Here is a 26,195-nt window from a genome sequence, read left to right as displayed (position 1 = left end):
AGCAGTATCCCAGTCTTTTCCCTCAGCTCACAAAGGTACCAAGGGAGACAACACTGCTAATGTTCAGTGACAACATTCTTCCATAATAGGGTCCCACAGAATCTGAAAAGCTTACTTCTTGCTGTGACACTGCTCTGTTTCCAACATCTTTCAAAATTTGACACCAACAAGCCATGTGCTTCCACTTAGGAGAATGTTTGTAAATACCAAAAGGAACTCTTACACCAAACTCTTACTTTATAAAGACCATGTGGTAATACAATGGGGGTAGAAGGTAGCTTCAGCATTCATGTAGCCTGCCTTCAGGTTTCTGAATTTAAAACCCTAACAGCTCATTACTAAATGTAAGCATTTCATTGAAATGATTCATTGAAAGCTGTGCTCTGTTAATTTCAAACATTTTATTTCATCTGAATTTCATATGGCATAAAAATATTACATGCTTAAACATGTTCAAATAGAGAAGCTCTTTCAGTTCTTTGAGCCACCTTCCTTCAAAGGCAAATACATAAGAAACATATTATGTAGAGCATACAAAGAAAATTTTCTTTCACAAGAATAAAAATATTTGGATATTTTATACTTAGTACAGCTTTGCAGTCTATTTTATGTTAACAAATTTGGTTAACTGTTAGGAGGTATAGTACAAATACAAAAGAACTCAGAGGGCAGATATTTTCATCCTTAATTAAGAAAATATCTGATTTAATATTTTCCTTGTATTTTTTTAAGAAGATACTCCATTTGTAAATTAAAGTTTGGCTGCCCCTTTTTAGTCTTTTTGCTCAGTATTTTGAATGCTTCCATTTTCTTCTTTTTATAGACCCGCTGAGCTTCTTCTCTCTCTTGTCTTCTCTTCTCAAATTCCTAAAATTATTAACATAGGTAATTTCCATTAGTAACAATCAACAGACATACTTCAGTAATTGTGTTGAAATAGCTATCACCATACAAATGCTTTAGGCTTGTCTTATATTTTGCAAAATGGGAGGGGTTACCTGTAACCAAAGTAGTGTACTTTTGCCTTTACACTATAATAAATGCTGTAACATATTTTTAATTCTTTGAATACAACTAAAATTAGAGCACAGAGGAAAGAAGGCATATTTATGTAAGATTTCATCATTTAATTAATCTTCTAGAGTTAGAAGAGACTTTAAAGATTATCTACTCCATATAATACAAAAATCTTCACTTCTAGAATATCTGGTATTTTTTTTTAACTTGCCATTTGACAGATTTAATTCAGGAAACATTTACTGACTATACACTAGGCAAAACACTGCTAGGCATTATGATTTTGATTAAGAATTATCACGTTCGGGGCGCCTGGGTGGCTCAGTGGTTAAAGCCTCTGCCTTCGGCTCAGGTCATGATCTCAGGGTCCTGGGATCGAGTCCCGCATCAGGCTCTCTGCTCAGCAGGGAGCCTGCCTCTCTGCCTACTTGTGATCTGTCAAATAAATTAAAAAAAAAAAACCTAAAAAAAAAAAAAAAAGAATTATCACGTTCATTTGACTTGCTAAGATAAAGACTCACACTCATTTGAGCATAAGAAAATAATTCAAATTTATATGTAAACCTGAAAAACACTACTTGAAATGCAGAACATTTTACTACATTTTACTAAATTAAATATGAAAGTTAAATAAAGGTTCTTAAATAATGCAATATGTACCCTGCTTTGTAGTTTCCCTGGTAACATATACAGCCCCCAAATGACACAGCTTGTATTTGCATGGTAACATAATTATCAAAGTGCCTTCCCATAAGAGCATATTCCATTCTTGTAAAACTTTCATGCTAGGCCATTACTTTCATCTTACAGATGAGGAGCTAATTCTCAATGATACTGAAAGTGACCTGCCCCAAATCCCAAATACTCAGTACAGCAAGTCTCATATCCAGATCTCGTGAATTCAAAGTCTGATTAGCATTCAAACTTATGATCTATGGCTCAGTACATCATTTATTTTATTAAGCACAAAAGTTCTAGAACTTATTTATGAATTAAGGTATGGCAATCTAGTTTACGTCTCTGGAGTTTCTCTAAACAAAGTAGAAAAAAGTAAATTAAACAGTCTTACCATCTGTTATGGGTGCTTCTTTGATTTCTCGTGATTGGGCATTACAGCTTTTTATACTGACATTCAGTATCTGAAGTTCTAAGAAACTGTCAATTTTCATGACTACATAGCCCTAGTATTTATAAAGAAAATTTTAAAAGGATACTAAATGTTTTACAGTATAATGGGCTTTACCTTATCTGGTATACTATTTACAAAGGTGGCAGATGTCAGATGGTTGGTTAGAAAAGAATATAATGTAACTAACTATGAAACAAATGTCCACTACTTACATAGAGAAATGTTTTTGCTTCACCCTAGTCTACCAGTTTAAGAATAATCATGAGAATTTTAGATGTTAAACTTCCAGATTTCTTATACAAATTCTAAAGCTAAGACATAAAATAAATTATGTCAGTATGATCTTTAAAGTAGTTTGATTGATGTGATATCCTTTTTAAAGTGAGAGATTAATAAACCTTCAATACAAAAAATAAAAACCACAGATTAAACAAAATTTTGTTGAAGCTGTGGATAATTTGATTGTACTCATTTGAAAAAGACTTTTAATTATGGGTTTCTGAATAATAAAAATTGGTTATTTTTTGTTAATCTACGAAGCTTTTTAATAGGCAAGATCGACACTTTAAAGAAATATTTTATTCTAAGACCTCCCTCCGATTTTTATTTCAATGTAAAATTATGATAATCATTTACACTTTCCTTAGTAGTCTCAAATTTTATTATAGTAAGAATTTCTTGAGGCAGTTGTTAAAAGTGCAACTTCTTGGACCATATCCTTGAAAAATGTTGCCCCATCTGCTCACAACCTTTAAAATCCTATTTTTGGTGGCTCACTTGGTTGGGGACTGCCATTGGCTTAGGTCATGATCCTGGAGTCCTGGGATCCAGTCCAGCACTGGGCTTCCTGCTTAGTGGGGAATCTGCTTCTCCCTCTGACACTGCCCCCTCTTGTGCTCTCTCTCCTCTTCCCTCTCAAATAAATAAATAAATAAATAAAATCTTAAAAAATCCCATTCTTGACCAACTAGTATCTCTTCTCAAAAATAATATAAACAATCAAAGAATTTGACTGTTGAAATTCTCCAGCTCTGCTCAAACTACTCATTTATTCAGCAAATATTTACAGAGGACATACTATATGGACATACTAAGAGACACAGCTTTACATACAGCTATGTTTAGAATAAATTTCAAAAAAGGAGTTAAGTATTTTAAAAGATCTTACTTGTTTCTTAGCAGCACGCTCAGCCTGTACTTGTTCATATTCTTCCTGTGCTTTTTGATTCGATGTTTTCTTTTTATTTTTCTTTGAAACAGTAATGGAGCTTTTAAAGATAAAGATATGTAAGTCAAAAGATTAAAAAAGTGACGTAACCGGGGCGCCTGGGTGGCTCAGTGGGTTAAGCCGCTGCCTTCGGCTCAGGTCATGATCTCAGGGTCCTGGGATCGAGTCCCGCATTGGGCTCTCTGCTCAGCAGGGAGCCTGCTTCCCTCTCTCTCTCTCTGCCTGCCTCTCTGTCTACTTGTGATCTCTCTCTGTCAAATCAAAAAAAAAAAAAAAAAAAAAAAAAAAAAAGTGACGTAACCAAAATTATGAAGTAATTACGTCATATATAGTACTTGCACAGTAAAATCTCAGTGATGCAAAGTAATAGAGCAGGGAAGAGAGGCTGGCAAAAAGAAAACAAAAATCTTACAGTAAAATATCCAAATAATATGCTAAAAATAGAGTTACAGCTTTCAAAATATAATTAAAAAATGGTAAATGGAGAACTCTTGAAGAAATAGTAAACCAGAGACAATACAAAAAGTTTTGAAAGTTCCTAAAATGTTAACAAACAGGAAACCAGCACAATGGCAGAAATGACAGGCTGGAAAATGCATCAAATTGAAGGATGTGAAAGAAGTTATAGATGAAATGAACTTTAATCCAAAGTGCTTTGATCATCTCTTAATTCATCTACTCAGTCATGGATGACCACTTCACACTCACTCCTTTTTTTCTCTTCACAGTCCCTCATTAACTCTTTGCAATCTGGTGTTTGCTCTCTCTAATGAACAGTTCATGCCACAGTTATAACCATCACCATGGCTTCAGATGCCACAAGGATGCAAGGTCAAAATCCTAGTAAGGGTTATCTATTAAAATCTTTCCAAAGTTACCAATGATTACCTAGACCATAAATTCAAAGACTTGGTCTCAGTCCTATTTTTCCTGGACTCTACAGTATTTGAGAGATGACCAATCCCTACTTTGCACAACTTTCCTCTGCTGACTTCACTGTCTCTGTATTACCCTCTTTCTCCAATTATGACAGTTCTATTTAACTTTTTCAATGGCTTTTTCCTGCTTTTACCTCAAAGTAAGTAATCTTTAAGAATATGACTGTTACTTTCATATGTCTCATGATTTAACCTTCACCTCAGTTATTACCAGGAATAATAATCTACATTTGCAGACTGCCAAAGAACTGAAGTCTACAATTCTAGATTTGCGAGAGCTTTACATTCATTATTAAATAATATGATGCACAAACCTACTGAAAAAATTGAATTTTAATGTTTCTGTCTCTACATCCATTACACTTTTTCCTAGGGCTTTGTTTCCTGTTACTTTTACCACAAATAGTTAGTAACTTTAAAGCACAGTATTTTAGTGAACTAAAATGTTACAGTCCCAAGTAACAGCTGAATTTTCTGCTGGTTTAGGTTTCAACAGTTTTTTAACTTGAGATATGTGTAGAGAAAGCTTCGTAAGTTAGATCTTATAAAACCAAAGTGTTATACAGTTGTGCCATTTGTTTTTTAACTGTGACCAAGTCTATGTCCTCCGGAAACAAAATCCAGAATAGTATTTTTTTTTTTTTAAGATTTTATCTATTTACCCGACAGACAGAGATCACAAGTAGGCAGAGCAGCAGGCAGAGAGAGAGAGGAGGGTGGGGAAGCAGGCTCCCCGCTGAGAGCCCCACACGGGGCTTGATCCCAGGACCCTGAGATCATGACTGGAGCCGAAGGCAGAGGCTTAACCCACAGGGCCACCCAGGAGCCCCCAAAATCCAGAATAGTATTAATTGCAGCAATTAACATCCATGAAGCACTTCCTATGTGCCATACACCTTTGTAAGTACCTTATATAAATGAACTCACTTCCCAACATCATGAGATGGGTCAGAGATACCATGGGATCTCTGTGAATAATCCATTCTAGAATTGTAAAACATGGCAGCTCTGAATTACATACTAATTATTATCATTTCTATTTCAGAGAAGAGGACACCAGGTACCAATATGTGTCCAGCTCCAGAGTCTGGTACTAACCCCTACATTATAATACCTCTCAAAAGTTAGTTTGAGACATGTATTTTTAAACATGTATTAATAACAGGAGTTAACCATGGTCCCCCAAAATTAAATATACTCAAGAGGCTGAAACCCAAAACCCAGATCTTTTCATTCCAATTTCATTACTTCTTCCATTAACTGAAACTAGCTTAACGCATTCATTTAAGCTAAAAGCTTCCCTGAAAATATTTTTGCATAATCCACTGTGATCTCTATAACTCGTTAAATGAGAAAAATTCCAATTCCATAATCTGTCCTATAATCTATTTCATAAAACACTGCTTATATCTACAACAAACAATCTGAGGGGTGCCTGGGTGGCTTTGGTTAAACATCTGACCCTTGGTTTCAACTCAGGTCATGATCTCATGATCTTGAGACTGAGCCCCATTTTGGGTGGGCTCTGCACTCATCAGGGAGTCTGCTTGAGGTTCTTTCTCCCTCTGCCCCTCCCCACCTTCCACTCACACTTTCTCTCTAAAATAAATAAACAAATCTTAAAAACGGATTTGGAAAGAAGATAATACATACTTCATTCTAATGCTACACTGTTCTGCTGACCGAGGCTGCTCAAAACTACAGTATTCTGACAAAGCTTGGTCGATGTCACACTGTTCCTTTCCCGAAGGCTGATGAGCTTGTTCTTCTGACAAAGGCTGTTCAACTTTTCTAAGTTGCTTCCTGAGTCTTTTCTCTTCAGCTAAATAAAGATGTTTCAGATGCTCAGGGTATCGGTCTGTGAACTGGGATTCCTGTGAGGTTTGGGACTTCTTTTCCTTCCATAACAATTTCTTGTAATTTTGCTGAATCTTCAGCTTTCTTCGGAATGCAAAGCCTTGTCCTATTGAAGAGTATCAGCCATAAATTACTTTCTCAGAAAATAAACTGCATAAAAAAATGTAGCTGTTAGTTTAAAAAGGAAAATTTCTTACATCATCACATTCAGAAGCTAGAATTACACTAATTTGCTTTAAAAGGTCATTTGAAGAAAACAAGCTTAAGGTAACGGAATGAATAGTATGTTGGTCCTTTTCAAAAACACCTGTCTAACATCAGTCATGCACGCTCAGTGATAAGCCCAAAAAAGAGAAAATGATTAGTGTTGCACAAATCCAATTTACCGCACCCAAAGTCAAAACAAATTCTTTAATTCACCTAAAAGTTAATCCTCATTTTCAATACTTAAAAAAAAAAAACCCTCATATCAATAATTTTACCTTAGAGAAACACTATACGACTTATTTTCTAAAGTAATTCCTACAAGAAAGATGGCCTATGGTTTTCTGGACAGCTAGCAGTTATGAGAAAGTTGAACTTCCTTAAGACTTATACAGCCCAAATAGAATTCAAGGGAACTTGCTGACAGCAAGACAAAAACAAACTAAAGCGAAGCAAAGATCAGTAATAAAAGACTGGAATGCTTTGGAACCATAGATGCTCCGCTTACGGTTTCACCGGAAAACTCTAGAGAAAAATAATTCTGATTAAGAATGGGGTTCAGTCGAGGGAGACACTTAAAAGAATTACAATTAGCAACACTAACTCTTCCTCCCATTCACAGTTCTGGGAAGCCCACGGCTTCAGCGGGTTTAAGAATGGCTTCCTCTGCCCTAAGGGGGGCCGGGTCTGGTTCCTAAATCCTTCTTCCCTGCTTCGGCGGGTAGCGTATCCTAAAATTTCGCAGGCCTTAAGATTTGTAAAAGGCTGTCTTCTTACATACCCTCGCGAACGCTCCCCACGAAGGCCTGCGGGTGATTAGATCGCCAAGTCCTCTGCTTCACGTTCTTATTCTTGAATCCGACCGAAGAAACTCCTTGGCTATGCATCCCCAAATCCCCTGTTGACCACTCGGCTAACCGCCTTACCGGCGCCATGGCACACCAACCAAGTCGCCAGAAAAACGTATCGGACGCTGTTAAAATACGTCATGAGACAAAAGCAATCCATCACCCATCTAAAGTCCAAATCGGAGTTCTATTCCTCCGGTCTTTGTTACTTACGACCGAGTCCTTGCCTTGCGGCTACGTTTGCGCCACCTACAGCCTCGGAGGGTGAGCGTTATGGCGGCTTCTTTCCCGCTCCCAGTGACCCAGGACCTGTTCGCGTTGCGTGCCAAGTTGCAGGAGCTGCTGCAGTTCCTGAGGAAAGCCCTGTCCATTTCCAATGCACATACGGTAGACTTCTACACGGAGTCCGTGTGGGAGCAACTGGTCGACTTGCCCCCAGAGACCGTGCTGGGGGTGCTGAAGAAGTCAGTAGCTGAGGCTGAGGCTGAGGCCGAGGCCGGGCCCTTGGAGGCGCGCCTCCTGGCGGAAGCCGAGAGACAATCAGGTAAAGGGCAGGTGGGCGGGACAGGCTGGGAGGAGAGACGGTCCTGCCTAACAAAGCGTCTCCCTAGCGTTAGAAAAGCGGAAACGGGTGTGCGGAAGGGCGGGCGGAGGCTGGCTTGGGGGCAGCGGAAGTGGAGTCAGGTTCGTGGCGGGGTGGGCCTGGGACGTTCTTCTGGGTAATCGCGATCATCCCTGGGTCCCTGTGTATTTACCAATTTAAAAAGGACTGGAAATCGCGCTGGGGGTGTTGAGTAATTCGACAATTTCTCGACTGGAGGGAAACAAGCGGAACAATGCTTATAGATTCCTCATGGGAACGGCGGAAGATAAGACTTAATGAAACACCCCAGGATAATTTCAGATGTTGATAATGTCAAGAAAAAATAAGAACAGTTAAATGTGATAGCGGTTGTGTGGGAGGCTGCTTTAATTCAGGTGGTCAGAAGCGGGAGAAGGCGCCAGCCTGCCGTGAGCCACAGGAGAGGAATTTCAGGTCCTGAGAACCGCAGAGGCACAGAGGAGCGGGGCTGGTTGAGGTTCAGGAGGAAAGTAGAAATAGCTAGAACCCGGCAGGTGCGATCAGTGTGATGGGAAACCTTCGGAAGGACTTAATCTCACATTTGAAGAAAATAATTTTTATAGTTATTTGGTTATTTGAAGAACAGACTAATGGAGCAACAACTGAGGCCGGTTAGAAGGCTTTTCAGTAGTACAAGAAAGAGATGATTAGATCAGGGATTAGGATGGTAGTAGTGAAGAACTGGAATATGTACTGGTTCGCTTGAAACTGTTACAAAGTGTCTGCTATGTGCCATTACTTTTCGTAGGCTCTGGGGTTTCTTGCCCTCGAGAAACTTAGATTCTGCTAGGGTGAGTCCATTTTAGAAATAGAATGATGAGAGGACACCGTAAGAGGCTTCTGGGATTTCTCTTAACTTTGCACTTTGCCCTTGGTAGTGAACTTTATTCACTGAGCATTTTCCAAAACGCTAAGTACCACGGGGGCGGGGGGGACCTCCTGTAATAGGACTTGGTAAATACGGGTTTAAAGTTACTGTTTCTTGGGGCGCCTGGGTGGCTCAGTCTTTAGCGTGTTCCGTTGGCTCAGGTCATGATGCCGGAGTCCTGGGATGGAGCCCCATATCGGGCTGCCTGCTCAGCCAGGGAGCCTGCTTCTCCCTCTCCCTCTGCCTGCTGCTCCCCCTGCTTGTGCTCTTTCTCTGTCAAACAAACAGGGAGGGAAGAAGGAAGGGAGGAAGGAAAGAAAGTAAAGTTACTATTTCTTGTTGAAAAGTTAGACATCAGTTTGCTCTCATAATACCCAGTACTCATTCTGGGTAATAAGGACAATAAGTACTTATACTGGGTAATAAGGACACACACAGTCTCCCAAGTTGTGTGGAGACTGTGTGTGTCCTGTAAACTGATGTATTTGTAGCACCTAATGAAATACCTGGCTTTGTACATTTGTTGAATGGATGAATTAATGAGGCACTCATGATAGCTTCTCAAAAATGAAAGGAAATTGTAATTAAATATGCAGCCCAAGATTTTCATATTGGGTTTCACAAAATGGAAGAATTAAATTGTTTATATATCCTTATAATAAGATTATTTGACATTTATTATTTACCCTGCAGTGTGCTAAGTATTTTCTTGCATATTTTCTTTTTCAACATTTAACATTGAGCATATATCAGGCTTGCAAGATGGGTTCTATTTTCCCCCATTTGTGAAATTGCAGCCTGAAGTTTGCAGTTTCCCAGGGTCACAGCAATGGAGATTCAAACCAGGGTCATCTGAGATTTCTACCGCTGTGAGAAAAGTTTACTCTGAATTATTCAGGAGTGAATTACAAAGGCCATTTATTTCTAAACCAATGTTTTTGTGATATGAATACATTCCTTTTTGTTTGTTTGTTTCATTTTTACTGTTTCCCCTTTAAAAATGTAAGAATTGTTTTGTTCACTGCTGTATCCCTAGTATGATGCGCGGTCAGTGTAAATGGTTAATAGTATTTGCCAAATGAATGAATGAATGAATTACACCACTAACTCATTCTCTTGGGGCTAGGAATAATATACTACTATCTTTTGGGAAAACCTTACAGCCAATTTTTTATTTATCCAATGATGGAATCTAGACTACCCATTGTTTACTTTTGAAATGTTTCTGGCCCTGCAAACTTTTATGCAAAATATTCAATTGTACAAATGGCCAGCTGCCTTACTATTAAAAAGAAGAAATTTTTATAATTCATGTTTGTAAGGAATACTAATTTTTGTTCACACAGATTAAAGATCGGCGTTTTCTCAATCACTATATGAGGTCTGTTGTTTGTGTCAGAGAAGAACAGTTTTTGCTCTTTGAACATATTTGTGTCTTATTAAAGCTTACATCACATGGTTGCTATGCACAGCATAATTTAGCAGTTAAATTTTTAGGCTTTTGTTCAGATGTCGTTCAGATTCCAGTTCTACCACTTACTAGCCCTTTTACTTTGGGGAGGTTCATTCATTCAGCAAGCATTTACTAAGTGTCTGCTGTGTGCTAGGATCACTTTCCTAAGAGCTAGGGAAATAGCAGCAAATAAAACAACCCCTATTTCATCTTGCTTGTATTCTAGAAGGAAGAGACTTTTTTCTTTTTTTTTTTCTTTAATGCCACAGAGAAAAATCAAGTAGAAAAGAAAGGAATAGACAGGGGCAGTGCAGAAGGAAGGTATGTTTGCAATTTTAAATAGGTTGTTCCAGCAAGAATTCATGTAGGTAACTAGAAAAGGAACCTGGATAAGGAGAAAAATGAGTCATGAAGCTATCTGAAAGGGAAGTGCAAAGGCCCTGATGTAGGAGCACGCACCTTGTGTTTAAGGATCACCAAGGAGACTGGTGCTCATTAGGGGCTCCATTAGTGCTCCATTAGGGGCTCACAAGAATTATCTGGTTTTCTGCTGGTTCTGTATGAGGAGTTACAAATAAACATAATTCCCAGAGCTGCACTGAGTTAATGCACAGTGTCTGAAAGTACACTAGCAGATGTTTGGCCCAATCATTTGGTGTTTTAGGAGATCACCCTGTTTCTGAAGATCCTGAGTGTAGCTATGTTAGTAGATTTCACTTTCCAGGTGATGGTATGACCTGGTCAGGATCCTGGAAGTTTCTTCTCCACTGTCCATCTAAAAAGAACTAAAGAGAACCTACTTAATTCTCTAAAATAAAAAGAAAAGATGTTGAAAACTATGTGTTATGGGTATAAATTACAAGTATTGTGGATTGAATTGGGACCCCCCCAAATTCATATGTTAAAATCTTAACTCCCCATTTTGACTGTATTTGGAGATAGAGCCTTTAAGGAGGCAGTTGGGACTAAATGAGATAAGTACGGGTGGAGCCCTAATCCAACAGGAAGAGGAAGAGACACCAGGAGGGCACACAGAGAAAAACTATATGAGGACACAATAAGAAGGCAGCCATCTGCAAACCAAGGATAGAAGTTTTATCAGGAACTAACTCTGCCATCACTTCTATCCTTCATCTTCTAGAACTGTGAGAAAACATTTCTGTTGTTCAAGCCACCCAGTCTGATATTTTATTGTCACAGCCAGAGCAGACTAATGCAGTGGGCTTTGCAGATAATACTGCCAGAGTTCAAATCCTGGCTCTACTTCTTGTTAGTTTTGTTAATTTGGACTTCAGATCTTTGTGCTTTGATTCTTTATCTGTAATAGGGGTAATTATAGTGCCTATTGATAGGGTACTATGAAAGTAACATGAGTTAATACAATAATGCCTAAGAGATAACAGCACTTACCCCATTCATTTATTTGACTCCTGTTTATTGAGCACCTTCTACCTACCAGGCTCTGTTCTAGGCCCTACAGTTATGATACTGGATGCAAGAAAATTCCCACCACATAGAGTTTATGTTTAAGTGAGCATAAGTGTATAGTAAACCATATGTGTATATGGTACATAAGTAAGTGAGATCAATGGTGGTTAAGTACAATGAGGGAAAGCAAAGCAAGGAAGGGAAAGTGAAGATGATGGATGTGTGATAGAGAGAAATGCTATTTTAGATTGGGTAACTGGGGAAGTCTTCTCTAGCAAGACAAAATTTGAACAGAATTTGAACAGAAACAAACAAAATTTGTTCTGTACAGACAAAATTTGAACAAACTTGGAGAAAGTGAGGGGAGCCAGTCATGCAACTAAGTAAGGGAAGAGTGTTGTAGGCCAAGTGAAGAGCAAACTGGAGTGTGCTAGGTGTATCGGAAGCACAGGAGAATGGTCCAGGTGAGACTGCTGAGATAAGGTTTGAGAGGTGGTCTGGGGCAACTTTATATAGGACTTTGCAGGCCATATGAGGGATTGGCCTTTACTCTGAGTGAAGTAGAATGCTCTTCAAGGATTTTGTGGGGGGGTGTGATATGTGATTTATGTTTTAAAGGTATGACTTTGGCTTTTGTGTGGAGAAGAGGCTTTCCGAAGGGAAGGGTAGAAGCAGGAAGACAGGATATGAGACTAATAAAATAAGTTCACATAATGGCAATTTGAAGAGGTCAGATAGTTTCTCTAGCAGATAATAATGATAAACAGTGGCCAGATTATTAAAAACAACAACAACAACAACAAGAAAAAACAACTACTGGAAGTTTCTGGAAGATGACCTAAGGTAAGTGAAAGAGTTTACCATAGAAGGTTTCTACTGATTGGGTAAGAACTGGGAGTTAATGGCTTTCTTGCTTTCTTTTGTGCTCCAAGCCCATGCTCACGGATCTGGCAATGGAAAGCTGCATTCTTGCCAGATCATGGTAGTAATGGCAAAGTTCAGAGATAGAGCAGATAGATATTTAAGGGGTACGTTCTGGAAGCAGGACAGCCACAGAAGGGGTTGAGATCTAAAATACAAGTCTATCAAAATTGCTGGCAAAACTAGGGGGATAGAGAAGCTTCTGATGAGATTTGTAACTTTACTGCACCTTTGACGGAACATGTTCCCCAGAGTGTACACAGCTTGGGGGGCAAAAATGAGAAGCTTGATTGAATTCGTGTATTTAAGGAAAGAATTCAAGGCTTGTAGAGCAGTAGAATTCCACTTGTAGAGCAAGTGGAAATGTAGGCTGGGGAATCCTGGAAACCAAGGTAACCACAGAGAGGGAGAACCCTGCAATCTGACTATAAAATCTTCCCAAATCGTTGTCTGACTGCTGAACTACACTGGTTCTGGAATACCCTCAGGGGGCAGGCAGGTAAACAGGTAATTGAGCAGAAACATCAGAGCTTCACACAGATGGGAGATAGGTTTCACAGTTTGTGTCCAGACGAGTTAATTTCAACTACAACAAAACCCTTAGGAAAACAAAATGGATTCACTACAACAAATTATCTGCAATTCTGCTTTTTAACCCAAAACTACTAGATGTTCAAAGAAACAGAAAGTGTGATTCATACTTAGGAGACTAATTCCAAATGAGCCCTAATGTTGGATTTAAGTAGCGATGTTCACAGAATTAAAGAATAGTGTGACCTGGGGTGGGGGGCGAGGATGAATTAATAGGAGCTGATCCTGTTGGGCTCAGGTGCTGGATTTAATTGGCTATTATAACTATATTCAAAGAACTAGAAGAAGGCATACTCTTAGGAATAATCTTGAAGAATTAAAGGAAAATGTAGCATTATTAATTATATGATCTACTTCATAATTCTTTTAATTGGAAAAGTACATGCATATTGACACACAGTTATATTAATGTTTTATATTATCTCTTGCTATATAACAAGTGACTGAAAACTACACAATCTCACACACTTTCTATGGGCCAGGAATTCCAGGAGCAGATTAACTGAGTGGATCTGGTTTGGGGTCTCATGAGGTCACGGTCAAGATGTTGGCTGGGCTGCTGCAGTTGCTGAAGGCTTGATTGAGGCTGGTGGATTTGCTTCCATGATATCTCACTCACATTGGTGGTTAGTTGGTGCTGCCCATTGGCATAAGGCCTCCTTTCTCACCATGTGCATGGAAACATTTATATTTGCACAATGGTCTTGTTTTTCTCTGTGCTCAGACATGATTATGGAGTAGTCATGGTCACAGACCTTGTTCTGATATTGGTATACTATGACATTTTTCGTATTCAGTAGGGAAGACCTATGTATGACCTATATGTCAGTGCCAAGATAGTTATAAACTGACATCTATCTGTCACAGCTGATTTTTTTTTCCTTTTTCAGAAGTAAAATTTTACCTGTTTTGCAGAGTTGTAGTCAAGATTAAAGATGATGTACTATAGCACTCAATGTAGAACTCGGAATATAGCATGGGTGCAGTAAATTGTGGCTAGTAAATGATGATGGTCGTGGTGATGATACTTCTAGTGGTGATGGTATCTTTCCTTGAAAGAAAGAAATTGTCAGGAACTTCTGGAAATGTATATGCCTCCTATAACATCTGTGTTCTCTGCCATATTAACAAATGTTATTGTCCATTGGCTTGTCTGTAGTTGCAACTACATCATTAGTCATATACACACCAAAGTACAGTGTTTGCTTTTTTCATTGTTGTATTCTCAGCATCTTGAACAGTTTCTGACATACAGATGAGGAAAGTAAATGATTCTTAAAGAAGGAATGATATGTAGAATTTAAGAAACAAAACAGGATTATAGGGAAAGAGAGGAAAAAATAAAACAGGACAAAATGAGAGAGGGAGACAAACAACGAGAAACTTTTAATCATAGACAAACAGGTTTGCTGGAGGGATGGGGTAATTGGGTGATGGACATTAAGGAGGGCATGTGTTGCAGTGAGCAACTGGTATTATATAAGACTGATGAATCACAGGCCTGTACCTCCGAAATCAATAATTTATTATATGTTTATTAACTGAATTTAAATAAAGTTCAAAAAAATGAATGAAGTGAAGCATAGAACTATAATGAGTATTACTGAAGGAACCCCTTGAAAAGTTGTACTGAACTAGACAGCTATTATTTCTGGTACAGTCTCTGTCTGTACTGTGTTTATTATTTTTACTTATATATGATTTGTTCCAAGTATTTTAATTTGAGGGGATAGAAATCAGTAATTATTTTTTCCCTTTGTGAGAAGGTCATACTTCTTTCAGTACATTGCAAATTATAATAAGATACCCTGAGAATTGGAAGGTAAAAGCAAGATAGGCATCAGTTCAGGTTAAAATTTCTAAAAATCATTACATATGTAGGTGGGATTAACCATCTGCAGGGAAAAAACCAGCAAGATGGCTCTAAATGCTTTTCTGATGGGACAAAGGGGTTTCCTCTGTCTCATCTCAGAGGTAAGATTTTGTTATACCCCTTTCAAGGGAACAAGGCTGTATCTTTAGGAAGTAATACCAGGTATATAAATATAAATATTCTCAAATGAATCATCTCTTGGTCTTCAGAAATTTACTGGTTTTCATAAAGTCTGGAAAATTATTCTAAAAAATAAGAGAGAAATGATAGTCTGAGCTACAGTAGCCAAAATGTTTTATGAAGTAGAAATAGATCTGGAGTACAGAGACAACCAGTTATCAAGCTTGATTAAAACTTTATTTAAGAATATCTGTCTTTATCCTATTTTTAATTTTAAATTAGTAGACTGTCCTGGCAAATGAATGATATGGGTTATTATTATAAATATTATATTTCTCATTGCATATTAATAAATTTGTATCTCAATTTCTTGTAACTTTGTTTAGAATCTGTTGTGGAAAACCTCTTCAGCTCTCAGGAAATCCAGTTTCTATACCTGCAAAGCCATCCTTGGTGACTGCCAAAGCCCAGGGCCGCTCTATGACCCAGCCTGAGCCTCCAGAGCCTCTCTTGACTCTCTTCTTCCAGCTTCTTGAGGCCATATGCTACTTCTCCTGTTTCTTATTATTGTCACTCAAATGACCCTTTCCAGGATTGGATGCTGAATAAATGTTTAGAATTGGTTCCTTTTGGTGAGCATCTGTGTAATTAATTTACTATCATTTTAACTGAACAATGCAGAAAGTGTATGCCTGTGATAGGTTATTATTTTGTTGAGCTTTCTCTTTAATTATTTTTATTGCATCTTAATAGATTACATTGCTTCTTGGCTGTCCTAAGTAGTTTTTGTTGGTGGTGGTGATGGTGGTGATTGTGGTGTATTGACATTGTGCTAACGTTTAATTCAAAACACATGAAGCCAGAAAATGTGTTTGAAATATAAAATGAAAACAACAGAGAAATAATTGGTGTCATCTGTTTTACTCTGTTGTATTCAACTTTTATTCATTCACTTTCCTAATGTATTTTCCTGAACTCTATTTTCCCTTTTTCAGTTTTTCTGGATCTTTTTAGGAGACTTCAAGTATGAAAATGATATGACATCATAAGATAGTGGCAAGTGTCAGCTCTGTTCCTGGGTTGCTACTGTAATTGTAAGTAAGGGAGAGTAAAAAAGGAAGCAAATCTGGGAACCCAGAGTAATTTGTTATCATACTTTGTTAATTTGATATATAGAAAGTGTTTTCAGATTATTCCTTTTAGGTGAGACCATTTAGAACTTGAATTTATATTCTAGTTTTTAGTGTATCCTCCCCACGCTTTTTTTTTGTTTTTAAAAAAAAATAAAAATTATTTATTTATTTGACAGAGAGAGAGATACAGCAACAGAGGGAACATAAGCAGGGGTAGTGGGAGAGGGAGAAACAGGCTTCCCACTGAACAGGAGCCTGATGAGGAGTTCGATTACAGGACCCTGGGATCGTGACCTGAGCCGAAGGCAGACGCTTAACGACTGAGCCACCCAGGCACTCCCTCCCCTGTATCTTTCCATTATTTTTTTTTTAATATTTTATTTATTTATTTGACAGAGATCACAAGTAGGCAGAGAGGCAGGCAGAGAGAGAGAGAGGAAGAAGCAGGCTCCCTGCTGAGCAGAGAGCGTGATGCGGGGCTCAATCCCAGGACCCTGAGACCATGACCTGAGCCGAAAGCAGAGGCTTTAACCCACTGAGCCACCCAGGCGCCCCGTATCTTTCCATTATTAAGATGCTTAGTAAAACAAAGTTCATGAAGATTCCTCTCTTCTGTGGCATTTCTCCCCTCATTCTACTTAAATTACACATTAGCCAGTTGGAATAAATTTGAGTGACTTCTATGTGTTTAGACATTCATTTTATACTGTTGTTTATTTAAATTTTGTCAAATCATTAACCTTTCAGAAGCTTGCAATTATGATAACCTGCCTTTATGCCTTATCATGATTTAGATTATTTTCCTGGTTTACAAAAACACTCTGCTTGCCTGCATGGCTTCATACTTGCTAGGGTCTGCATTTGTTTTTGTTTTTTGACCACATCACCTCAGTGGTTAAAGAGCTTCTCTATAAGAGGCATTAATATTTTTCCTGTTACTCTAGCTCATAATCTGTCAACTCTTCTCCCTCAATTTTTCTTGCATCTGCTGCTTCCCATTCCCATAGCAAATAGTTCTGTTCCCTCCTTTTTAAACCTTGCAACAGAATTTTAGCAATCACTTTGAGCTGTTATTCTTGCCTTCTGACTCTGTATTTCAATTGCTTCTTCATTCAGACTGCTCTCCATTTGTCTTCCAGAGTCATACTTCTGGTCCTGTCATTCCTCTGCTCAAAAGCCATCCATAGGTCTGCATTTCTATAGAATAAAGTCCTTCATCTTCTGGCCTTATCCACTATCTCTTCTCCAGCTGGAGCCTCAGCTGTTAATATAAGCAAATAGGAGGCAGCAGAGAAAGAATATGGGTTTTGTGGTCATTACATTTAGTTTTGAATCCTGGTTCCTATACTTTACTGCTCTTTTATCTTGTGCAAGTTCGTTCAGCTTTAGAGCCTTAGTTTTCTCATTTGAGAAATGGGAATCATAATTCCTGCCCTATAGGGGCTGTGTAAAAGTAAATGAAATAGATTTAAAACCTACCACGTGAGTGGGCATTTAATAAATATTAGCAATCCTCTCTATATTCTACTCCCCTCAGATAGGGGCAGACTGGGCCCAGAGTCAGAAGACCTGGATAATCCATCGCTAAATCTGATTAGCTGTGAATATTGCACAGATATTTAACTGTAGGCCTTAGTTTCCTCAGCTAAGAAGTAACTGCCTAGGGTGTTCCTCAGGGACTGAGGTGGAAAATAGCTGCCCCCAGTCTCGTCAATGTGTCCTACACGACCGCTAAGTGTTAACTGGTTTTTTAGCCAACATTTCAAAAGTGACAGATTTAACATATGCACACACGTGCGCGCACACGCACACGGAATTGTAGCTTCTCTTGGAAAACAAAGTAAAAAAATCTGGCTGTTTTGTTGCATATCTCTATGTGGCAAATAGCTCTCTTTATACCCTCAAGTGTATCCTCATCCCCTAGATAGCATCACTGTCTGAATTTCCCTGGCCCTCCAAAGTACTAGAGGTTATGGCTCTTGGTTTGTGGCCTCCAGTCAGTTTCTTTGTAGCCCCTGAAAATGATTTCAGGAGTTTGTTTCACATTCTCGAAGGAGACCAGCAACCAAAAATAGTATGGGTCGCTTGGCTAAAAGTTCTCTCGGGTTGCTTCTTGTTCGTAAGCCCTATGGAATGTAATGATTTAAAATTTTTATCTCCAAACCTTATTAGTCCCTGGTGTTAAGCTCATGATCATGTTGAGGGCCTGGATCAACCTGAATCTTGAGATGAAAAAGCCTATGACCAGTTATAATTGGGTCAACCAAGTTAGTAAGTTTTTGAACTTCCCACATGATCTGACTTCAGATCAACTTTAATTATGAAAGTGGTGAAATAATTCTCACTTTTAAGATACATCTTCAATCAGAGTCGAAGGGAGAAAGTAGAAGGCTGTGGTATAGTATTATCAGCACTTCTCTTGCTGTTCTCTGCCCAAATACCTTATATTTCTGCTGCTTTATTTGCTTAATGTGCCATGTGTCTTTCCCCTCCCTCATTTTGTTCATGCAATACTCTTTGTCCCACCCCAATTATTTACTAATTATTTACTATTTACTAACTGTCCACTTTTTTCATTTTCTATCAAAGCCCAGATCAAATTATACTAAATTAGTAACAAAACTAGTTATTTGTACATTATTTTATTTCTTCCTTTATTAGAGCACTTATTACATTGTATTAGATTGATTTGCTTCTTTTGACATTCCTTGTATGTGAGTTCTGGTCTCTAGCATTTGGTGAGCACCACATAGTAGATTCTCACTGTATGTTTGTTAAATTTGATATAGCTGTTGAGTGTAGAGTACATGGGAATTCCAATAGGTAGAGCAGTATAAGCAAAAGGGTGAAGATGAAAACTATAAGACATATATGGAGACAGGAACAGAGAGCAGAGCATTCATAAATTTTTAAATAGCTAAAAATAAAATCAGGAAACATTGCAGCCAGTTTCTGGAGACTGGTGTGTTAAACTATTTGGAATCATTCTTCCATGCGACACTGTCACTTTTGTGATAGTCTGTAGATTTGAAATAAGGACCTGGGGCAAGATACTGGCAATGGAAATGCAAAGGTAGTGAGTTTTAAAGGAATTTGTACAGAGAAAATTGGTAGTTCTTGGTGACTGTTACTTATGTAGGATTTAGGGAAATAGAGGAATCAAAGATAATTCCAGGATTTTGATTTTGGAAATGTCTTGAAGAATAATGATGAATGTACCATTGACAAAATTAGGAAAATTGGCAGATGAAGCTCTTTGGGGGAAATAATGCATTTAGTTTTAGATATATTGTATTTAAGGTCTCACAAGTAGAGCTATTTAAGATGAAAATTTCACCTTCATTTCTCTTCAATCCTTTACCTGCTGCCTTACATTTTTAGAATTAGTTTACATATTTTATTTGAATAGTATAAGTTATCACTTCTCTAGGCTGTAAGGACCAGATGTTGATTGAAATGAATTTAACCCTCCTGATAGTTGAGAGGTGAGAGGAAGAGATAAGCAGTCCTTGAGCATTGCTTCTATTACCTCTACAAGTTCAGTATTTCTCAAAATTTGCAGTGGTCATTAGAATTAAGAATAGGTCAGTAGTTCCTAAGCCTCACAACTTTTGGAATCATGATTATTTTTATATCCTGATTTATTTTTGCAAATATTACTTAACATTTTCTTAGTATAACTCGATACTAGCTGTTGTGGTTAAATACAAAGGGGAACTGGGCATAATCTCTTTTAAAAAAATCACATTCTAATAGAGAGAGAAAAGAATCAGTAATTGTAGTACAAAACAAAATGGGAAGATGAATGTTTTCCTTTCTAAGCAGAATTTTCTTCTAGTTTCTTTCCATTTGACATAGTCTGAGAATTATACTATTATACTTCCTAGACTAAGTGATCTTTGAAAATCCTATGTTCTAAGCATTGCCCAAGAGAATGCTTTATCTATCTAGATGTTTTAACATATTATTATTATATATCAATAAAATATATATTATTATTTAATTTCCAGCTGTGTGCCAGTGTTTTTATCCAAAACCAGTTGATTTCATTTTTCAAATAAGTTTCTTATCATTCTTTATATTTGAAATTTAAAATGTCCAGCTGTGTGTGTTTCAGTTGTTGTATTGCTTTCATGGGTTTTTATAATTCTCCATAATAAAATTCTAGTTTTCCCTCCTGGCATGTTAAGCTGTTCCACATTTATTGTTTTATTCGTCTATATGTGTTTCTTAAGATTGCTTATGCCATTTTAGTGAGGTGCCACGACAACTATTATTTTTATTTAAAAAGTGACAGTATTTTCAGTTTATTACAGAATTTCACTACAGCTGCCTCTTTGTCAATAGTTATTTCCCAAAGATGATTATTCTTAATTGTCTGCTCTTTGCATCTGTGGATGGATTATAAAGGCATTACCTAAACAAAGTGAATCTGTCCTTTGTCTACAACACCTACATTTATAAACTTTTATAATACTGCTTAATATTTTACAGCATTTTCTACCAAAGACAGACTTGGAAGTATAATTCCATTATTAAATTATCTGGAAATAATTCTTTTTGTAGGAGGAGGGTCATTTTTTTTAAAGATTTTATTTATTTATTAGAGAGCACTAGAGAGAGAGAGAGAGAAGCATGAGTGGTGGCCAGAGAAAGTGGGAGAAGCAGACTCCCCACGGAGCAGAGAGCCCCTTGTGGGGCTCGATACCAGGACCCTGAGGTCATGACCTGAGACGAAGGCAGACATTTTAACCAACTGAGTCACCCTGGTGCCACAGAAGAAGGGTCTTTTTAATCAGACAAATTTAAACTGCATAAATTATTTCTACTTTTTTTTTTTTTTTTTTTTTTTGAAGAGGGACAGAGGGCAGAAGGGACAGAAGGAGAGGGAGAGAGAAAATTTTAAACAGTCTCCCTGCCCAGCATGGAGCCCAGTGTAGGGCTCAATCTTAAAACCCTTAGATCATGACCTGAGTAGAAATCAAGAATCAGGCACTTAACCAGCTGAGCCCTTCAGGTGCCCCAAATTACTTCTACCTCTGTTAGTTCTTTTCAGTCTTCCTTGACATCCCCACTCCACCCTATTTACTTAGAATGTGCATTTGGCTTAAGTTAACTTATTTATTTTTTTGTCAAAAAATAAGATATGTGATTCATATGTGGTTCATTCTTCTCCTGGATTGGGTGCTTGTATGTATCACTTGAGATATCTCTGGGATTGTGCAAACAAGCAACAATTTTGCCTTTTTCATTAGAGATTTAAATTTAGATCGTGCAAATTTATTTAAAACCATTTATTTTCAACATATATTTTGTCAAATGGAACAGACTGATATGTTTTGGTACCTTAAATTATTTATTGGTTTGCTTAGATGGGCATTATCTAAAAAAGCTAGCCTAGAAACTTCTACCATCAACACTGAGGTTCTGCTTAATAATAAAAATACTGGAGGAGAGAGGGTTATCTTTTCAAAGTTAGAGTAACTTCAAAAATACAAAATTTGTGTTAAGAATTAATAGCTCTCAGGGCTCCTGGGTGGCTCAGTCAGTTGGACGTCTGGCTCCTGTCATGATCCCAGGGTCCTGGGATCGAGCTTCTCCCTCTCTCTTTGCCCCTCCCCCTACTTGAGCATGCACACTCACGCATTTTCTCTCTCTCTCTCTCTCTCAAATAAATAAAATTCTTAAAAAAAAAAAAAAAAGAATGTATAGCTCTTTACCAGTAGGAAAGAAAGAATAATCGTAGGTTGTTTTGGTAGTCCCTATTTAGTTTTCATTTTTTGAATATTTAAAATGATCTCTGGAAGCCAGAGGAAAAATATTTGGTTGAATTGCATGTTATAATATTAACATTTGGCAACATATAAGATGAAAAAAACAGTAAAATACAGTGATTCTTAATCTTTCAGGTCACAAATCCCATTAAAAGGCTGTATTAAATGAATGCTATAGAGCCCCTTCCTCAAAAAAAAAAAAAAAAAACCAGTATCTATGTTCATAAATAGACACAAAACTACATACAGCTCTAGGTGATTCATAGGCTTCTTTAACTCTTAGACCTCAAGGTAAGAAACACTGGTTGAAAGTGTTATTAGTATTACAAAGCTATTCTAATTCTTCTTGATTTAGACCAACACTGTGCTCATTCTTCATTTTTTTCTCATAACTTTTTGTTCTTTATATTATGAGCAATTTATATATTTGCAAACTTTCATTTAACTAATCATTTTTGTATAGTTTGTCTTTATTCCTTTTTTAAAGTTTATTTTTTCCCTTTATTTCAGTTTTTTTTTAAATTACAGTTAGTTAATGTACAGTGTAATATTATTTCAGGTGTACAATATAGTGATTCAGCACTTCCATGCATCACCCTGTGCTCATCACAAGTGCCCTCCTTAATCCCCATCACCTGTTTCCTCCATCCCCCCCACCTGCCCTCTGGTAACCATCAGTTTGTTCTCTATAGTCTGTTTCTTGGTTTGCCTCTCTTTCTCTCTTTTTCCCCTTCGCTCATTTTTTTAATTTCTTAAATTCCAGATGCAAATGAAATCATGGTATTTGTCTTTCTCTGACTTATTTCACCTAGCAGGATACTCTCTAGCTCTATCCTTGTTGCAGCAAATGGCGAGATGTCATTCTTTTTGATGGCTGAATAATAGTCCATTGCATGTATCCATCACATCTTCTTTGTGTCTTTGTTGGTCAGTGGGCACTTAGGCTGTTTCCATAATTCGGCTGCTATAGATAATTTTAAGTGCTGAAAACAATCTCTCCTCTTCTTAGGGAAAGCTCCATTTCAGATGCAGATGTAGATTAGAAGACCAGTATCTCTAAGCAACACCCATGACAGTTACTGAATCTCAATTCTTCCCTCTTAATTATTGAAACCAAAATGGCAATTTTAAAGTTTAGTTTGGCATTTTATTTACTTAAGCTGTTTGTAGCCACCTTGAATAATGATTCCTAAAGAATAAAATTGATTTGAATTATTTGAATTATAAAATTGATTGAATTATTAATTCTTTGGACCATTATAAAAATTAAGTAAAGAGTAAGATCTGCTGGAAGTATGGTAGGAACTATATAGACAAAGTGTATAATTAATGCGAATTACTTTTGCATCATCCTCCTACTTGGCAAATGATTATAACTAAATTCAGTTAAGAGTGGAATAGACATATATATTTTGTATTAATGTTGAAATGTAAGTAATGGAGTTTTAGCTAACAATAGTATATGAAAGCTAAAGTTAGTAAAATGCATAAGGAAAAAAAGTACAATTTTAAGACAGAGTTGTGACTTAATTTTACTCTCTCAAAATTCCCTATTAAGCTTACAATTACAGTTTACATGGGACAAAAGTTCTTTGTGTCCCGCCTCAAATAATAAATAAACTGAAAAGTCTTCATTTTTGAAAGCTTAGAAATCTAGGTCCAAGTCCATGCATAGAAAAAAAAAAAATTGTCTTCTCTGTAAGAGATCAGTGGTAATGTTAGTTAGTAAGATACTGGCATTGTTGTGGCACTGTGTGTGATAGAGCCAAGAGTGGTGTTTAGAAGTGACATTCAAAATAGGAAATGAGAGGTCTGTGGTAGGAACAAGAGAAGTACAGATGCATTTCAAAGCACTTATTAGTTGATTTTTAAGGTATCTTTTGCAATTATAACATCAGGTTTTTAAGTTTTGCAATCTGGAATTTTTATTTTGATAATAGAATCATATTTGATTTATTAAATTTAAAATTTATTCTTCAGAAAGTATTTACAAATACTTTACTCTTAAATGCTTCTAATTTTAAATGGAGTTTGAAGTTGTTGGATTTCTAGTAATCTGTCTCTTGGTTTTAGTTGTTTTCTGAAAATAGAGACTTTTGATAACAGAAAATTAAACACAGTGAAAGCTGAAAGTCTACCTCAGGTCTTTAAGGCATAGTCCAGCTTGTTACCTGTCTATTAAATTTCACACTAAATCCCATGAGAAATATCATTAGTACTAGAATTCTCTCTACTTTAAAGCTGATGCTGCAATAGTGGTGCCTAGTGCTAACCACTGCGCTCCCAACAATGAATAATTCTTGCTGTCACCCTACCTAGAATGTAGAACCCAGGGTTGGCTCTTGGACTCCTATGTTGTGTTTCAAGTTACAGCTCACTTGTCCCTAGTTGTGCCTTCATTCTAGTGATGGAGGTCTTACACCCAAATACCAGACTCCTAAACCTCCTTTCTCCCAGCAGGTTCCACATTTAGGAACTGGGTATATGTATTGATCTTTCTTTTGGGTTCTTCCATAGTAACCTGTATGATATTCTGGGCCTAAATATTTGAGTGTTTTCAACCTTGTATTCCAGCCAATCCTGAAATATATACAGTTACTGAATTTGGATTCATGGTTTGGGGGTTGCCTACTATGTTCTAGGCTCTATATTAAGATGGTATATATATGTGTATATGCATACATGTGTGCACATCTGTGTGTACTTACATTAAATATGTGTATACATATTCATGTATATGTGTGTGTGTATTCTTTAACAACATTATAAAATATGTGTATTCCTCCCATTTTATAGATAAATCAAGACTTAGAGCAAATAAATACATTATTCATGGCTATACAGAGATAGATAGTCTGAGAACCACAATTCAAACCTAGTTCTTGCTCATTTATTTATTTAGTCATCACTACTTACTAAGTACCAGGCATTATTCTAGGTTCTGAGGAATCCGTAATGAATAAAAATCTTTGTCCTCTTGGATCTTACTTGCCATGTCAGATGGTGATGAGTGCTGTGAAAAAAATTAATAAGAGATCAGAGAGGGTAAGGGTCTTTGAATGGGGTTGCAGTTTTAAGCAGAATCGTCAGAGAAATTTTCACTGAAATGGTGACATTGGAACACAAACCTAAAGGAAGTTAGAGTGAACCATGAAAATACCTGAGAGAACATGGTCGCGGAGAGAGTTAAAAACAATCACAGAGGACCGAGTAAGCACATCTCTTGTGGGATCTCAGCAGTATTCTAACGGAATTTCTGTGCCCCCTACAATCCACATTGAACATTTACTGCATATGTGCTTTGTAAATGTTAAGACAATGTGTTCCATAAATGAATCTTAAATTAGCTTTATTCAGTTTCAGTTATTACCTTGCACAGAGTAAGCACCTTGGAATTGTTAATTTTTTAATCAGGTTACTTTTTAGCAAGTCAGTTTCTAAATTGCTGTTTCTTTGTATGATATTTTAATTTTCCTCAAAATTAAACTATGAAAATTTTCTGTTACAATTAAAATATGTAGTTAGATTTTCCCATTTTTAGTTTTATGAGTGACTAATTAAATGTGAAAATGCTTTTGAAATGATTATGGTTACATGTGGTTTATACATACAATATTGGAACAGACATATTGTTTCATTTCATATACAACCTGAAATTATTCTGAAGTAGCATAGGCAGAGTTTCCTAACATATAATTGGATGATATAAATTAATTTTTTAAAAAACAGCAGTATATACATTATTTTCTTCCTTATGTAAGTGATAGGATTATAGAGATACTCAGATATTCATAAAGTTTAATGCATCACACCTATAATTTTCAAGTTCAGCAAGACTTTAACTTTTGATTGAAGTCTACTGAACAAGTGTAAAAGATTGAAGCCTAAGTTAATCATCGTGAAACTCATAGCCTTAAAATGGTCAGTTACATTTGCATTGAAAATAAGTAAATTTCCGTTTTAGAAAACATGTTCAGTTCAACTCAGCCAACACTTCTGAGCACTTATTGTGCTTCTGGGGGTTTTATCAATAAGAAAAAAAAAAAAAATCACCTGTGACGCTATTGCAGTAGCACTGGTGAGAGTTAATAGAGTATGAACTCTGGCAGTGATAATGGGGCACAGGGAAGGATGGTGGTTAGTTCCACAATGAAAGACATTTTTACATTAAGATTGATGGGTGACTGGATA

General features: G+C 37.0%; 2 protein-coding genes across 6 annotated transcripts in view; one reads left to right on the top strand and one right to left on the bottom strand.

The window, feature by feature from the left end:
* Window positions 1-381: 381 nt before the first annotated feature.
* Window positions 382-7,495, bottom strand: CCDC59 (coiled-coil domain containing 59). Its single transcript, XM_032854664.1, has 4 exons — window positions 7,155-7,495; window positions 5,966-6,275; window positions 3,315-3,414; window positions 382-867 (listed from the first exon to the last, which is right to left on the bottom strand). Exons 1-4 carry the CDS (start codon window positions 7,306-7,308, stop codon window positions 706-708), a joined length of 726 nt encoding a protein of 241 aa, XP_032710555.1. The 5' UTR covers window positions 7,309-7,495; the 3' UTR covers window positions 382-705.
* METTL25 (methyltransferase like 25) overlaps window positions 7,443-26,195 on the top strand; it is a 148,050-nt gene continuing 129,297 nt past the window's right edge. For all 5 annotated transcript variants that reach the window (XR_004382318.1, XR_004382317.1, XR_004382316.1 and 2 more), the window contains exon 1: window positions 7,443-7,765. Coding sequence is in view for 1 of the 5 variants with exons in the window: in XM_032854662.1 (XP_032710553.1) it covers window positions 7,495-7,765 (271 nt within the window). In the remaining 4 variants the exon portion in view is untranslated. The remainder of the gene's footprint in view (window positions 7,766-26,195) is intronic.

The sequence above is a fragment of the Lontra canadensis genome, unplaced genomic scaffold, assembly GCF_010015895.1.
Source record: "Lontra canadensis isolate GAN:19392208 unplaced genomic scaffold, GSC_riverotter_1.0 scaffold9, whole genome shotgun sequence".
NCBI classification, from domain to species: domain Eukaryota; kingdom Metazoa; phylum Chordata; class Mammalia; order Carnivora; family Mustelidae; genus Lontra; species Lontra canadensis.
The sequence above is the reverse complement of the archived record's forward strand: the minus strand, read 5'-3'. Positions and strand labels throughout refer to the sequence as shown.